At 46.5% G+C, this 16,309-nt stretch overlaps 1 protein-coding gene and 1 non-coding gene across 2 annotated transcripts; both read left to right on the forward strand.

The window, feature by feature from the left end:
• The first annotated feature begins 5,899 nt into the window (after positions 1-5,899).
• LOC117851061 (small nucleolar RNA Z247) lies at positions 5,900-6,038 on the forward strand. The gene has a single exon (XR_004639432.1). It is a non-coding gene; the product is annotated as a small nucleolar RNA Z247 (small nucleolar RNA).
• Positions 6,039-15,466: 9,428 nt separating this feature from the next.
• On the forward strand, positions 15,467-16,176 carry LOC117849328 (uncharacterized). The gene has a single exon (XM_034730878.2). It carries the CDS (start codon positions 15,557-15,559, stop codon positions 15,866-15,868), a length of 312 nt encoding a protein of 103 aa, XP_034586769.2. The 5' UTR covers positions 15,467-15,556; the 3' UTR covers positions 15,869-16,176.
• The last annotated feature ends 133 nt before the right edge of the window (positions 16,177-16,309 follow it).

Raw genomic sequence — 16,309 nt, forward strand, 5'->3', positions numbered from 1 at the left:
TTTTCCAGCACTAAACTTATTTAGCAAATGACAGGTCAGGTGTTTGCTGCACTAAACATTCCCTAAGCAGCAAAGTGGATGTGAGTTTGGCATGTCATTGTTATGTATAAAGGGAAAGCACCTGACAAAATAGCACAAAGCTACAATAACGACTATAATCTTTGCTTCAAGAGCAATTTGATTGACAAAGCAAGCATATTGTTCCTAGAAGTTTTTTTAAGACACTATACTCACTTATACTGAACCTGCAGAATCTAACAGACATGCAGAAGCTGTCTCTCTGCATTGGTCCTACTACCAACTGTTCAAACACATCAATTACCTGATAGCAAAGAAACTCATATAGGATGTTGTAGGCTGCACTTGCAGGCTTGCAACTACTGGCCTTTACTATAACAATCCAAGATCATGTGAAGTGTGCAGCTGGGCTATTCATTTCAGGGTAGGCTAATGGCGACATCATCTTCAGTTTTCTTTTTAGTTTTACTTCAGACAGCAATGTGGCATAACTGAAAGGCGCACGACACTGCAACCACTGATTAATCAAGATAACCCAGCTCTTAGTTTACTCATTATGAATCACATCCAATGTGGCACTTATCTGTCGCAAGGCGTGCAACATTTTTCTCTCACTATCCACACAACATACAACCAAATTTCTATAGTTTTGTGATTAACATGATACATCATGTGAGAAAATGTACAAGTGATCTTGCATGCCTGATTTCCTCACAAATTCTAGAAAAAAGAGCTGCTGTGTGACCGTGTCAGAACTAAATGGGCACATTTAGATGGAGCAGCCACTGAAACTGAAACTGTAGATGGCACTCCATGTGTCCCTGCAGATCTACCTGATCCTTTTTCACCTCAACTAATACTATCAAACAAGAACCACATCAAACAAGAAATGCTACCAAGTTTCAGTTAGCTGGGATCTCACTGGATCACAAACTATTGCACAAGATACTTATATGCAATTTGTGAGCAAGCAGACCCAAGATCCCTGGAAATTCATGGTTGGTAGCCAATAGGGGTTCATTTTTGACGCATTCCCAAATTGATTTAACACTTAAATTTGAATGACAGATAACTAATTGAATCCAAAATTGAAACTCTCAAGAGGCACAGTATTGTGATCTAAAGATTATTTCTTCCTTTGGAATCTTAGGAGGCTTAAACTACAAACATTCTGTTCCTTGTTTAGCAAAGCATACAGCTATGCAACAGGTTATTACTCAGAGTACATCTAGTTCATAAGCAACGAAGAAAAAAGACATGATATACTAGTAAATAAATGCTCAGTACAATCGATCACTCAGAACTGAAGGTGAAGCAAACAAGGCGAAGCCCAAGAAACCAAGAATCATCCTATATTTATTTCAGCCCTAAACTCGCAACAAAAACACCACCTGACGAAACAAGAAAAACCATGCGCATCCCTCCCGTTATTATTTTCTGAGCAGGAACACGTAAAGGACACCGAAATTCGCGGAATAGTTGGACTAATCCTTGCAGCAAAACCCAAGAAGAGATGGAGCAAAGAAGCATGCGAGAACTGAAACTTCGCCCCCCACAAGAAAAGCCGGCGAGCCCCGATGATACCCGTAGCAAAGAAGAAACAGGAGGTGGTCGCTACTCGCTAGATAGGAAGGGGAGTAGCGCCATGGTGCTACCCCTACCTGCTGGCCAAGATCCAGAGGCGGCAAGCTGACCCCTATCAAGCACCATCGATCGAGCGCCAGATCGATCTGCCAGGGCGAGAGGGAGAGAAGAGGAAAAGGCAGCGACTTACCGGCGAGAAGGCGGCAGCCGTCGTCGCGGTGGTGGCCGTCGAAGATGTCCCATGCCACGACGCCGTCACCTCGCGCCGCCGCCGTGTCGCCTCGCGTGCCGCCACCTCGCGTCGCCTTGTTCCGCCTCGCATCGCCTCGTACATCCGTCGCCTGGATCGGAACCGGGGGGTGAGACCAGTGGAAGCGTTCCGGGCCGTGGAGAGGGTGGAAAGTTCATTCCAGGCCCGTTTTCGTTCCGGGCCGTACCTAACCGAACAACCATTCTTGGTCCAACCTGACTTCAAACCGGGCCTATTCGATCCGGGTGGAACATGCCACGTTCCGGACCGTTCCAGCCAAAACGAACGAGGCCTAAGTTTGCCGTAATTCGTTGAGGTCCCGACAGTGGATACTAACTCCGCCAACTTTAATATTACAATAAAGTGAGTGGCCGGGGTTCTAAAACCGCGGGACTTCGACATATTTATATATATGTACATCTCTCGCTAGTAATTAAAATGCAAATGAGACGGAGGCAGCGGTGTCGTAGAGCAGGAACGGTTGCAGGCAAACAGTGCCGGCCCTTGGAGGGTGCACAAGGTGCACCAGCCTAGGGCCCACAGGAGTGGGGGGGGCCAGCCCAAGACCCCAGGTAATAGGTATAGCTGTATAGGCCTTTTAGGTATACAGGCAATGACGCGAACGCCTGTCGCCTGATCTCAGGTCTACGCCACGCCGTCCGCAGTTGGCCATCCGTAATTCGTCGTCTCCGTATGCCCCAGGTCCTTGCCGACGCGGTGACTGTGCGAGTGCACCCTGCCCCTGTCGTGCGCTGCGAAAGGCGACAGCGACCCGACACGGAGACACCTCAACCGCAGATTGCCTACGGCGACGCCGTGACAGGCAGACCTGAGACCACAGACGGCGCATCGTGCGGGACTGTGGCTCATGCAGGTGCAGTGTGCTTCCTCCCTTCCTTGTCAGGCTTTTTTTTTCTTATCATTTTTAATCTAAATTAATTACTTCGATTTCTAGTACTCGGTACTCATATAGTCATATTTTTCTTCTAATTTAGGTGTTAGAAACTTAAAATGTTACCTAAAAAACATTTGTCGGGATCTCAAAAAAGAAAATGGAAAAGAGTAGAATATCAATTTATTCAATCTCAAAAAGGTGCTATACATAAGTTTTTTTCAGCTTCAAGCAGTGTTGTGCCTGATGGTAATCCTGTAGATGCACTTGATATTGAAGAACAAGGGCAGCAACAACAACAAGTTAATGATAATTTAAGTGAACAAGTTGATGACATTGATGAAGCTACAAAGAATGAAAATTTACAGCCTTCCTCTCAACCTGAAAATTCAATTGATGATGTGCAAGAAGCTTCTATTCATGATGTCTTTGATCCTAGAACTTGGGAAAATCTTGATACTAAGGGTAGAGATATATTGATTGAAAAGGGACCGGTGAGAGAATTGAATCTTGAGTTCCCTGTAGATGCTCTTAATAGACATTTTTCGTATGCTTACTACTCCAAAAAGTTAAGCAATGGTGAGGTGGTTGATAGAAAATAGTTTGTTTACTCTAAACATGTGGACAAAGTTTTTTGTTTTTGCTGCAAATTGTTCAAATCAAGTCAGAGCAAAAGTTTGCTAGCACATGATGGATTGTGGGATTGAAAACATCTTAGTCTTAGACTCAAGCAACATGAGAACAGTGCTGAGCATATAACAAACATGAATACTTGGAATGAAGTTAGGCTAAGATTGAGCAAAAATAAAACAATTGACGATGATTTGCAACGAGAAATTGCAAAGGAGAGAGAGCGTTGGAGACAAGTTTTAGTAAGAATTATTTCTGCTATCAAGTTTCTTGCTAAACATAATTTGGCTTTTCGAGGGAAAAATGAGAAACTATATCAAGATAGCAATGGTAACTTTCTGGGCACAGTTGAAATGATGGGTGAATTTGATCCCGTGATGCAAGACCATATTAGGTGGATTTAAAATAATGAGATTCATCATCATTATCTTGGGCATAAATTCAGAATGAGATTATTTCTCTTCTTGTAGATTGTGTGAAAAAACTATACTAAAGATCATCAAATATGCAAAGTAGTTTTATGTGATTTTACATTGTACTCCAGATGTGAGCCATGAAGAACAAATGACTAATTATTCGTGTGTCAATATGTCGAGGAATGTTACAAGGGTAGAGGAGTTCTTCCTAGAGTTTTTGAAGGTAGATGACACATCAGGATTGGGTCTTTTTAATGAATTATAGATTATTTTGATATATTTAGATTTATAATTTTTCTACTATGCATGCAAATATAATATATATCTGAGTAGCTAGTAAAAAATATAAATTTAGAAATAAAAAACGATCTACAATTTAGAATACAATTTAGAAGGGAAGGAGTAAGTCGCTACTACCCTACCACCATCACCACAACTTTGGTGGATTTGTGTTGTTTTTTTCTTTCTCAAACACGATATGATTCTTCATCCCATCTTTTTTTTTCCAATTCTTGGAATCAGCACAGGACGACGACGTACGAGTACGACCAAATAAACCTCATGGCAGTGTGCTCAGCTATAGGACAATCGGCACCGATAACTTTTTAGACGGAAAGGAAAATCAATTTCTTCACTTCACGCTGAATTAGTGAAGAGCTCACACTCTGTAACATTATTAAAACCTGGAGGAACAGAAATGGAGATCAATATTAACGTTCAGTTTGTTCTACCGCATTCTTGCACTGAAATGATCGTAGCAAATATTCTCAAATATGTGGACTAGCTAAGAATAAGATTGCAGTAAGCCTACCTAAGCCCAATAGCCCATGGTTCCTTGATCACAGTAACTAACAGGCCGAAACACCAATCCTGGGCCTAATCCGTACAATCCTAGCCCACATGATTTGGTTCCACTCCTCTCTCCTTCCTTGCTCCCGTCGTCGTCGTCGGCGAGCCACCAAAATTCTTCCCCAAACCCTCACCTCACACCGCACCACCACCATGGCGCTGCCGGAGCTGACCCCGACTCCGTGGCGGAGATCCTCCTCCGCGTCCCGCCCGATGAGCCTGCGCACCTCTTCCGCGCTTCCCTCGTTTGCAAGCCCTGGCGCCGCATCCTCACCGACCCGGCCTTCCTCCGCCGCTACCGCGATTTCCACGGAACGCCCCCGCTGCTCGGCTTCATCGAGAACTGCTCGCTGGTGGTTGGGTACACTGTGCCTCGCTTCGTCGCCACCACGGCGGGGTCCCCCTTCCCCAAGCCGGCGCGCGGCAGCCGCGACTCGTGGGCGCTCGACTGCCGCCACGGCCGCGTCCTCCTGTACATGAATGCCGCGGCGGACCTCCTTGTCTGGTGTTAAAAAATACGATGTAACAGATAGAGTAGATCTTAACCGGCTAGGAGTTTGAGTTGTTCTAGAGATAGGACTGTGTAAATCTCTTTTGTTGTGGATAGAGTCTGGTCGGTCAAGACTACATATATGTAATCATCTGCGTCGTGTTAGATACATCTATTAACATGCAACCGTCATCGACCAAGGTAGGGTGTTGACGTTCCGCTCTTTCGCGCCTTTGATTTTCTACATGGTAATCAGAGCCTACGAAAAACTAATTTCCAATCTCCATGACGTCAAGTTCGTCAGCTGCTAATCCACTCCTCGGTGCTCAAGTAACCAAGAAGCTGACGCGCCAAAACCACGTAGTGTGGACGGCGCAGGTGCTTGCAACCTTACGGGGCACAAGGTTGGAGCGCTTCATCAATGGCAAGGCCGTTGCTCCAGCTGACGAGATTAGAGATCGACGTGAAGCAAGCTGATGACACGGTCATCAAGGTGGATAATCCCGCCTATGAGGAGTGGTTCGCCTCCGACTAGCAGGTCTTAGGGTTTCTCTTCTCCTCCTTTTCCAAGGATATCTTGGGTAGTGGCCTCCGTGAAGACGGCGGCTGAACTCTAGAAGATGATTGGTGACATGCTCGCCTCTCATACTCATGCGCGAACTGTTAATGTTCGTCTCTCCCTCGCTACCACCAAGAAGGACAACATGACGATATCCCAGTACTACGGGAAGATGAAGGCACTTGCAGATGAGATGACAGCTGCTGGGAAGCCTCTGGAAGATGAAAAGTTGGTAGCATTTATCCTCAATGAGCTAGATTTTGAGTACAATCCATTAACTTCTGCTCTTGTAACTAGGGTAGAACCAATTACGTTGCCTGAATTATACTCTCAATTGTTGAGTTTTGAAACTAGATTAGAGCTGCAGCAAGGAGGCAGCTCTCCATCTTCTATCAATTCAGCAGGAAAAGGTGGCCGTGGTGGTGGTTAGCGTATGCGAAGCCCTAGCAACTTCTCCAACCAGCAGATGCAAGGTCGTGGTGGACGCTCTGGTCCTGGCCGTGGCTTTGGAGGCCGTGGCCGTGGGCAACAAGGGCGTGGCAATTTTCCCAATCAGCAACACCGCAAGCAATATCCCAATATTCCAAGCTATGACACCAATGGACGCCTCATCTGTCAAGTGTGCTACAAAGTTGGTCATATGGCGTCTGATTGTTGGCACAGATTTGATTAAAATTATGTGCCTAATGAATGTCACGTTGCTTCTACTATGAGTTACTCCATGGACACAAATTGGTACACGGACACTGGAGCCACTGACCATATTACTAGTGATCTTGAGAAGCTAGCCATCCGGGAGAAGTACAATGGCAACGACCAGATTCACACGACCAGTGGCGCGGGTATGGAAATCAAACATATTGGTCAATCCCCAGTTCGAAATTTGCATCTAAACAAAATTCTTCATGTTCCAAAAGCTGCCAAGAATCCTGTTTCTGTTCATCGCCTCGATAAAGATAATTCAACGTTTCTTGAATTTCACCCTAATTATTTTTTTGTTAAGGATCAAGCAACGAGGAACATCATCCTTAAAGGGTGCTATCACAAAGGGCTTTACCCTCTTCCTTCAACATCCGAAATAAAGCAAACTTTTGGAGTCGTCAAGCCATCTTTTGAAAGATGGCATAGTCATTTGGGTCATCTTTCCGCTCCCATAGTGTCAAAAGTTATTAGTAGCAATAATTTATCTTGTGTTAGCAACAAAGGAAGTGAGTCGATTTGTAATGCTTGTCAACAAGCAAAGAGTCATCAACTCCCATATCAAAAATCGAATAGTGTTTCTAGTCATCCTTTGCAACTTATTTTTTCTGAAGTTTGGGGTCCTGCTTCAACTTCTGTTGGAGGAAAGAAATATTATGTTAGCTTCATCGATGATTTTAGTAAATTCACTTGGATCTATCTTTTTAAGTTCAAGTCTGAAGTCTTCCAAAAATTCCATGAATTTCAAAATCTTGTTGAGTGTATGTTTGATTGAAAAATTATAGCTATGCAAACCGACTGGGAATGTGAATATTAGAAGCTCAATTCCTTTTTTAGCAAGGTTGGGATTTCACATCTTGTGTCTTGTCCTCATACACATCAGCAAAATGGCGCCGCAGAAAGGAAGCATCGCCACATCGTTGAAGTAGGTCTCTCCCTTCTTGCTCATGCATCAATGCCTCTCAAATTTTAGGATGAGGCTTTTCTTATTGCCACCTACATCATTAATCGTCTCCCCAGCTGAATTATTTATGATGACATGCCTTTAGAGCATCTGTTTCAGCACAAACCGGACTACACATTCATCCATGTGTTTGGGTGTGCTTGTTGGCCGAATCTAAGGCCCTACAATGCTCATAAACTTCAATTTCGATCCGAACAATGTGTTTTTCTTGGCTATAGCCACTCTCATAAAGGTTTTAATGTCTTGATATTTCCTCTGGACGTGTATACATATCTAGACATGTTGCCTTTGATGAGTAAGTTTTTCCCTTCTCCCAACTTCATTCCAATGCAGGAGCATGCTTACGAGCGGAGATTTCTCTTCTTCCGAATCATCTTTTACCATTTGATCATGGGGACGAACATATTGGTGATCATATGTTTGGTTCTCCTAATACGCCTGCTAATAATTCTGGTGAAGATTTTGTAGAAAATACGCCTGTTCCGCCAGCTCCAGTATTGCATGCGCCTGCTCTTGCTCCGGATGATGAAGGATTCAGACCAAGAACTCAGTCACAAAGTGGAATACGAAAGGCAAAGGTATATACTGATGGCACAATTAGGTATGGTTGCTTTACTTCTTCTGGTGAGCCACAAATTTTAGATGAAGCTTTAGGAGATAAAAACTGGAAAGAGGCTATGGATGCTGAGTACTCAGCTTTAATGAAGAATAAGACATGGCATTTGGTTCCTCCCAACAAAGGTACTAATATCATTGATTGCGAGTGGGTTTACAAAATTAAGAGAAAATAGGATGGAAGTTTAGACAGATATAAAGCACGATTGGTAGCTAAAGGCTTCAAACAAAGATATGAAATAGATTATGAGGATACTTTTAGTCCGGTGGTTAAACCAGTTACTATCAGGATTGTCTTGTCTATTGTTGTTTCTAGGGGTTGGACCTTTCATCAATTAGATGTACAAAATGCTTTTCTTCATGGTGTTTTGGAAGAAGATGTATACATGAGACAACCTCCAAGATATGAGGATCGGTCTTTTCCTAATTATATTTGCAAGCTAGACAAGGCGTTTTATGGGCTTAAACAAGCGCCTAGAGCTTGGTATTCCAAATTAAGTGCTAAGCTGTGTCAATTGGGCTTCAAGTCGTCTAAAGCAGACACGTCATTGTTCTTTTATAACAAAGGGGATATTACAATATTTGTTCTTGTCTATATTGATGATATAATTGTTGCTAACTCCAATCCGGATGTGACTTCAGCGCTGTTGCAAGATCTTAACAGAGAATTTGCCCTTAAAGATTTGGGTGATCTACATTATTTTTTAGGAATTGAAGTAAGTAAGGTGTGTGATGGTATATTACTGACACAAGGCAAATATGCTTCTGATGTATTGAGGCGAGTTGGTATGAGTGACCGCAAGGGAGTTGCTACACCTCTCTCAACTTCGGAGAAGCTTTCGGTTCATGAAGGTAAAATTCTTGGACCTAATGATGCAATGCAATACAGGAGTGTGGTAGGAGCTTTGCAATATTTAACCTTAACAAGACCGGATATCTCTTTTCCTGTTAATAAGATTTGTCAGTTTTTACATGCTCCTACTACGACTCACTGCGCTGCAATAAAAAGGATATTAAGATATCTGAAGTATACTTTGAAGCTTGGTTTAAGAATCAATAAAGCTTCATCATTGCTTGTGAGTGCTTATTCTGATGTAGATTGGTCAGGGTGTCTAGATGACCGGCGTTCTACAGGAGGTTTTGCTGTTTTTCTAGGTCCTAATCTTGTGTCATGGAGTGCACGTAAGCAAGCAACGGTATCTCGCTCAAGTATAGAGGCTGATATAAGGCTGTTGCTAATGCAACAGCTAAAGTTATGTGGATACAGACATTGCTTTGTGAACTTAGGGTTCAGGCGCCCAAAGTAGCAAAATTATGGTGTGATAATTTGGGAGCTAAGTACTTATCTACTAATCCTGTGTTTCATGTTCGCACTAAATATATTGAAGTTGACCATAATTTTGTTCGAGAGCGAGTAGCTAAACGGTTGCTTGACCAAGGAGCAGATTGCAAATGGTTTTACAAAATTGCTTGGAGAGGGTCAGCTGCAGATGTTCAAACACAATCTCAACTTACGAAGTTTAGATTGAAAGGGAGTGTTAAATATATGATGTAACAGATAGAGTAGATCGTAACCGGCCAGGAGTTTGAGCTGGAGATAGGACTTGTGTAAATCTCTTTTGTTGTAGATAGAGCCTGGCCAGCCAAGACTACATGCATCTATTAACACGCAACCGCCATCGACCACACGACCGGCGCGGGATGCGCACGCCCCGCCCCCGTCTCCGGGGCTTCTCTGCGGCGGTGCTCTGCGCCGTGGGCGGCTGCGACCACCTGGATTGCCACAGTGGCCCGTTCCTCGTCGTCTACGTGTGGGCCGGCTTCGTGGAATATGACCCCACGTGGGCGAGCGTGTACTCGTCGGAGACGGGCGAGTGGAGCGCCGCCTCCTCTGTTGCCGATCGTCGCTGTTCTAGCGTTGAGCCCAAGCGCGGCGAGGTTGTCGGAAATGTCGTCTGCTTCACGCTTCACTCTGGTTCGATTGTCATGTATGATTTGGGCGACCATAGCTTGTCTTCGATTAAACGTCAGGACATGCCCGACGTGCACGGTGCGGAAGTTGTCCCCGTCCCGATGGAGGACGGTTCGCTGGGGCTGGCTACCATTGTGGCCTCAAGACTTTACCTGTGGTCATTGGGTACAGCGTAGGGTCATTGGCATTGGGACGATGCTCCCCATTGGCAACCCCAATAGCCTAGCTGATGTGATTGGGATTGCAGAAGGTGTTGGTATTATCTTTGTGAGCGCTGATGTTGGCGCCTTCACGGTTGAGCCCAAATCTGGGAGGATGAGGATTGAGGAAGGTAAGTGACCATGTAAAGTCCTACAACGCCATACCCTTCATGAGCTTCTACACCCCAGCTGGTACATCACTAAGCCACTAACCTTTTCAAGTAAAATAGATTGTATATAGTGAGTTAGTGACCTATGAAGCAATTTTAATTCGTACGCATGGTACTTTTCAGATCGTGCTAGCGGCAGATTGCCATTGCCAGCAGAGACAAATTAATCACTGCTGAGGAGCTGAGCCGAAGTATGGTAGTACCTGGCCAATTTACAAATCCACCTAGCTGAATCTGCTTGCATGCCTTGTGCTTTGAAATATTTAGTATTCTGTTGGGTAGTTTACTTTGTGATAGTGTAAGACATCATGGTAGGTCATATTCCTTATTGTTATGATCATGACTGTGCAGGCCATGTTTGAAGTTTACAGCTAATATTACTTTGGTGAGTGTTCAATTGATGGTTGACAGGACAGGTCAACTTTGACCTGATGATGTATTGTGGTTGTTTTGACTGAAAAGTGAATCTGTGTGCTTCAGTTTGATTTTCATTTCTGCAAAGATGATGGCAGTTTCAGGCCTTCTGCCCTTTTATTGATACATGCGGAATAAAAGGCTCAAATTTGACTTCAGTTTCTGTGCACAATATTAAACGTCTTTCGTACTCCTTGCAGTTCTAAGCTCCATTTTGTCAAATCACAGGAGCTATTATGTCCTCCATTTTTTTTTGTTTGCAAGACATTACAATGCATCTGCAGATTGTAGCTTGTTCTCTTCTGGCACGGCTAAAAAGGCCTAACTAAGTGTTACAGGTTGTGGTTGTTTGACTGAAATGAAGCTTAGTGTTACCGTGTAATTTCATTTCTGGAACGAGGATATCAGGTTCAGGCTCTCCGCGTGGTTGTTTCTGGTTGTGGTTGTTTGACTGAAAACGCGGAGAGCCTGAAGCGGAGAGGTTGTGGTTGTGGTTGTTTGACTGAAAAGAAGTCCACATTTTAGTTAAGTTTCTGTATGGGATTTGCATAAAGTTCTAGTCTTCATTTTTGTTGGACCAACAGAAGCTACTATGTGCTTCCTTTTTTTTTTTCCCTTTCCTTTGGCTATTAAGAACTTTAGAATGCATCTGCAGGTTGCACCTTGTTTTGTTCTGTTGGAACTTGTAAGAGGCAAAAGAGAGGCCTGACCAACTTCAGATCATGTGAGAATGTGGGCCAAGAGGCAGTATCTTTTGTTGGAACCAATAGGGAACTAATATGGAACTCACTTGGTGTCAGTCTTCCGTAATTGCATTCAGTAAACCTCATGTTATGGTATTGCAGGGTTTCATAAACAGGGTTGAGCCTAGACAACTTACCCGTACAAACTGTCAAGAGTTTACTCTGTTCTCGATCAGCTACATTGTTTTGTTGAATTGGATGGCAAAGTACAGGTCCAACTTTCAAATCTAGCTGTGCAAATAGCCATGCATGTCCTGAATGCGATTATGCAGACAGCGGTTCTCCAGCCCTTGTCAAGTCGCCCTCTCCGCCATTGAGTTTCACTTTACGCGGATGATGCAGTTATGTTGATCTAATATAATCATGGGAATTATTCAGGTTTCTGGCACGGCTTCAGGGTTGAAAAAACAAACATCCCCAAAGGAGCAAATGTTGCTCCAATCCAGAGCTGACCAGAGCTCAATTTCATCCCTGGTCAACTTCCAAGATGGAAGGTTGGCCTGATGAGCCTGGGCAGGGCAGGAAGGGTGAAACCTGTCATGGCCCTGATGCTTGTCCATCTCGCTGTTGCAGCGGATCTTCATCCATGAAACATGATTATATCACATAAGAAAGTGGCAGGGAGTATTTGTCCTAATCAGTCTGTCATCCACATGTAGTCTATGGTTTTTTTTTCAGCCATTTATTCAATATAATTTCGCACTTGATATTTTTTTTGTACACTGCCAGTATGCACTTGATGGATCAAACATGTATGGAGAATTCCGGTGCAACGGCTCTATAGAATAGAACAACCTCATGTTTCATCATGAATTTTCCCATGGGAATTTTGCAATAGCCTACCTATTTCTATTGCCAATCAAACAACAGTATCAACCAACCAAAGGGCTGTCATGGATTTTTCCCCCCTCCATGGTTTCCTGCAAGTTTCATCATGAATTTCATACACAGCTCCAGCCGCTGAAAAGGGAGAAATTAAACGGAGCATATCGCTTCAAAAGCACTAATAATGAACAAATCAACAAACACAAAGAACGAAAGAAAGAAAGGAAGAAAGAAAGAAAGAAAGAAAGAGCTTTTGCAGCCTTCCCAGAGGCCAGAGCAGGCAGCTCTTCCGGCCTGTCTCCTCTGCCATGCAGCAGCACTGCAGCAGCCCATGCCAGGAGGCTGCAGCTTCCATTCCAGGCTAACCGCCACCAACCAAAAGCTGACACCAAACCTCTCCTCCTCGCCGTGTGCAACTGCACTTGGTTCACATGCGCGCGGCCGCACGACTGACGGAGCAAGCACCTTCTTTCTTCACGAGCGCCTCTCATGGCGGCGGCGGCAGGAGGGCTCCCGCTTGAGCCATCGTCTCTGGACGCCGTGGCCGCGCCGCCGGCGACCGCAGAGTCGGCGGCTGAGCGGCGGCGGCGCCGGGACAGGGACGGCCAACGCAGGCACCGCCGCAGGGTGGCCGCGCTATACGCCGAGCTGGGCGCGATGATCCCCGCCCTCCCCACCGCTCGGCGTCGGGTGAGTGATCGAACTCCTTGCTCTCTCCTCATCCCCGTTCTTGCGGCGATGGGTCATGGCGCGAGACGGCAGTTTTTAACTTGCGATGTTTTTTTTCTTCTTCTTCCTGGCCATCGATGGCGGCGGTGCGCAGCGGGTGACCAGGGAGGAGGTCGTGGTCGCGGCGACGGCGAGGGTGAAGGCGTTGGAGGACGCCGCGGCGGCGCTGGAGGGCTACCGCGTCCGGCCCCGCCCCGGCCACGAGGTGACCGTGTCGTCCCGCGGGACCGTGAACGTCTCGGCGCGGTTGCCGGCGCCGGCGCCCGCTGGCGCGCTGCGGCGCGTGGTGGAGGCGTTCGAGCGGCGCGGGGTGAGGGTCCTGGTGGCCACCATGGCGCGCCACGGCGCCGGCGCCGTGATCGTCACGGTCACCGCGGCCGCCGCGGCACCGGAGGTCGTGGAGATGATCAGGGCCGACATCGCTACCATCAACTGATTCTTTTTCTCCTGCTGGCATGGCAGCGCGCCGTGAACTTTTTGGGATCTCTTGGTTGGTTCTTGTCAAATGGTGCCATACTGTCATCTTTTTCTTCCATTTTCCGTAAGATGGAAAATTGAGAAAAATTCATAGAGGAACGTTGAACATGGCATAGAAATTATTGATCGAGTAGTTTCAGTCACAGCGTTTTGCTATCAATTTATCAAAAATTCAAAATGAGCAGAAACAACCCAGCACCGCAGTTGATTCGCCGCAGCCTTATGAACAGTGTGGTACTTATTCATTCTACAATGTTATTTTTCGTGTCTTTCATGTTCAAACTTAAGAGGGAATTGTTCTTCAAACTTTCAGGATAAATTAAGGCAGAGAAGTTTCCCTTGTGTTCACTTGAAAGTCGAAGCTTCAGATAATCTAGCAGCATTTCTTTCCACGAATCATCTTGTATCTTCTTTACCTGTTGCAGCAGCAAAAACAATCTTGGGGTCTATTTACTTTTCTTTAAGAAGAAAAACAATGTTTTGCAAAGACACCTCGGAAAGAAAAAAAAATGCATGGTGATATATTGAAGATCAACTTTCAAACGAATCGAACGCGTTCATCCGGAAATCATAAAAGATATGAGATATACTGAAGATGACCAGTCACAAATCACAATCTTTTTCCAAGCCATGGAATGTTTCAACCCCATGCATCACATGACACGTTGCAGTCTTATGCTATTATGCTTATGCATTCACCCCCATTTTCACTTTCAAGTTAATTTTCCTATACTGAGAGGACTCTACCGTGTGACTGCTAAATTCAGATGTCACTGCAGAACATCTTCTGCAGAAACAATCAAAGATAGTTTTTTTTATCCTTCTTTTCCCTCCTAATACGGTCAAATGCAGATCAATATTGAACTACACCGATGTACAAGGATGATTTTATAGTTAGTATTTCAGTCCTTTGTAACCATCACTTTTTTTTTACAAATCCCCTGCTCCCAATCTATATTCCCAGTTAACTGGATACAAGCACCTAGCAAAAGGCAACAAAAGCAGTCCACAAGAAAGGTAGGATTCAAAAGCACCTTCTCCTTTCTATGTCAGCACTCAGCAGCAGAGGCAAGAGCTCATCTGAACCACTCAGCAGAGAAGAGAATCTCATGCATGGATGGCCCCTTTCTCTAGTTGCCAAATCTTCATCAAAGAAACTGCAGCACAGCATTGAGATGCCCCTAGGCCCTAGCTCTAGTTGCCAAATATACATACAATCTACACCCCTAAATGCCCCCAAAATCCACATGAAACCACTTGGCAATGCCCACAATTTCATCAAAACAAGATCCCAAATCCCATTCCACTGCTATTTTTTTTTCCCTCTGATGAAAAGTTGTACACATCCTGTCAAGCAGCTTTCCTCCTTGTCCCCTTGTGAAGACCCTGCTGCTTGACCGGTTTCCCAAAGCAGGCCGCTCCCCTGGTCTCCTTCCTCTGCGGCCGCCCTCTACAGACCAGCTGCAGGTTCCATTCCCGGCTACCCACCACCAACCCAAAGCCTGCCGCCACCGCCACTTTGCTCACATGCCCACTGCACTCCCGACACGACACGCCCGCCATGTCACGCCAAGCCCAACGTCTCCTCCTCCTCCTCCTCTTCCTCCTGAGCTGCTCAAGACAAGATCAAACGCGCCCTGCAGAAGCACAAGAAGCAGAAGCGAGTAGCGCTAGCGCAGAGGGAGGGGAGCTCGTGCTGCTAGTCTGCTGCCGGTTGTTCGTCGGCTATGGCTGGAGGAGGGTGGCTGCCGCTGGACCTGTCGCTGGCCACCGCGGGGGCGGGGACGTCGGCGTCGGCGGGGGAGCGGCGGACGGGGACGCGCGCGCACCGGCGCACCGTGTCCTCCCTCTTCGCCGAGCTGGGCGCCATGCTCCCCAACGACCTCCCCACCAACCGGGTGAGTTGAGTTGAGTCTCGCTTGTTGGCAACGCCGACGAGCCGTGGTTTTCTCTCTTCTTGGCTGACGTCGTTCTTGGCGGCGATCTCATTCCATGGCGGGCGGGGGGTGCAGCCGGCGAGCCGGGAGGAGATCGTGGATGCGGCGGCGGCGCGGGTGAGGATGCTGGAGGAGGCGGCGGCCGTGCTGGAGACGTACCGCGCGGTGCGGGGGCCGCCGTGCCCGCGCCCGCGGCCCGAGGTGGCCGTCGCCGTCGCCACTGTCTGCTTCTCCGCGCGGCTGCCGGCGCCGACGAGGCCGAGCGCCCTGACGCGCGTGCTGGAGGCGTTCCACCGCCGCGGGGTGGAGGTGCTGGTGGCCACGGTGGCGCGCCACGGCCACGGCGGGGGCGCCGCCGTCGTCACCGTCACCGCGACCGCCGCGCCATCGGAGGTGCTGGAGCTCATCAGGGCCGACATCGCCGCCATCCACTGATCGTCGACGGGGTCGGAACGCGCGCCTCGCGGGCAGTGAAACCTTTTGTGACGTCTCTTGCTACCATGTTCTCGATCTCCTGCCGTTTTTGGATCAACAAAACTAGGGCGTTCTTTGTAGCACGAAAGTAGAAGAAATGATCAGCGCTGTAGTAAGCACTCCGGCACGGTGCTGGCATTTTCAGTTCGCCGTGTTTCGAACGATCGATTTGCAGTAGCCTCATGAACAATGTCTCGCAATTCCGGTCCGATCTGAGGAACAAGAGAACTTTGGCATGTTGTTTACTGTCGATGTGAACACTACGAACATTTCAAAATGTTGTTGATTTGTGCTGGAGTACTATGGAAATGAAGAAATTTGAGTGAAAAGCATGATTTGTGCTGCTAGCTGCTTGCGCTCTTCATTTTTGTGGCACCACCGACTGCAAAACATTGCTCGATA

The sequence above is a fragment of the Setaria viridis genome, chromosome 3, assembly GCF_005286985.2.
Source record: "Setaria viridis chromosome 3, Setaria_viridis_v4.0, whole genome shotgun sequence".
NCBI classification, from domain to species: Eukaryota; Viridiplantae; Streptophyta; class Magnoliopsida; order Poales; family Poaceae; genus Setaria; species Setaria viridis.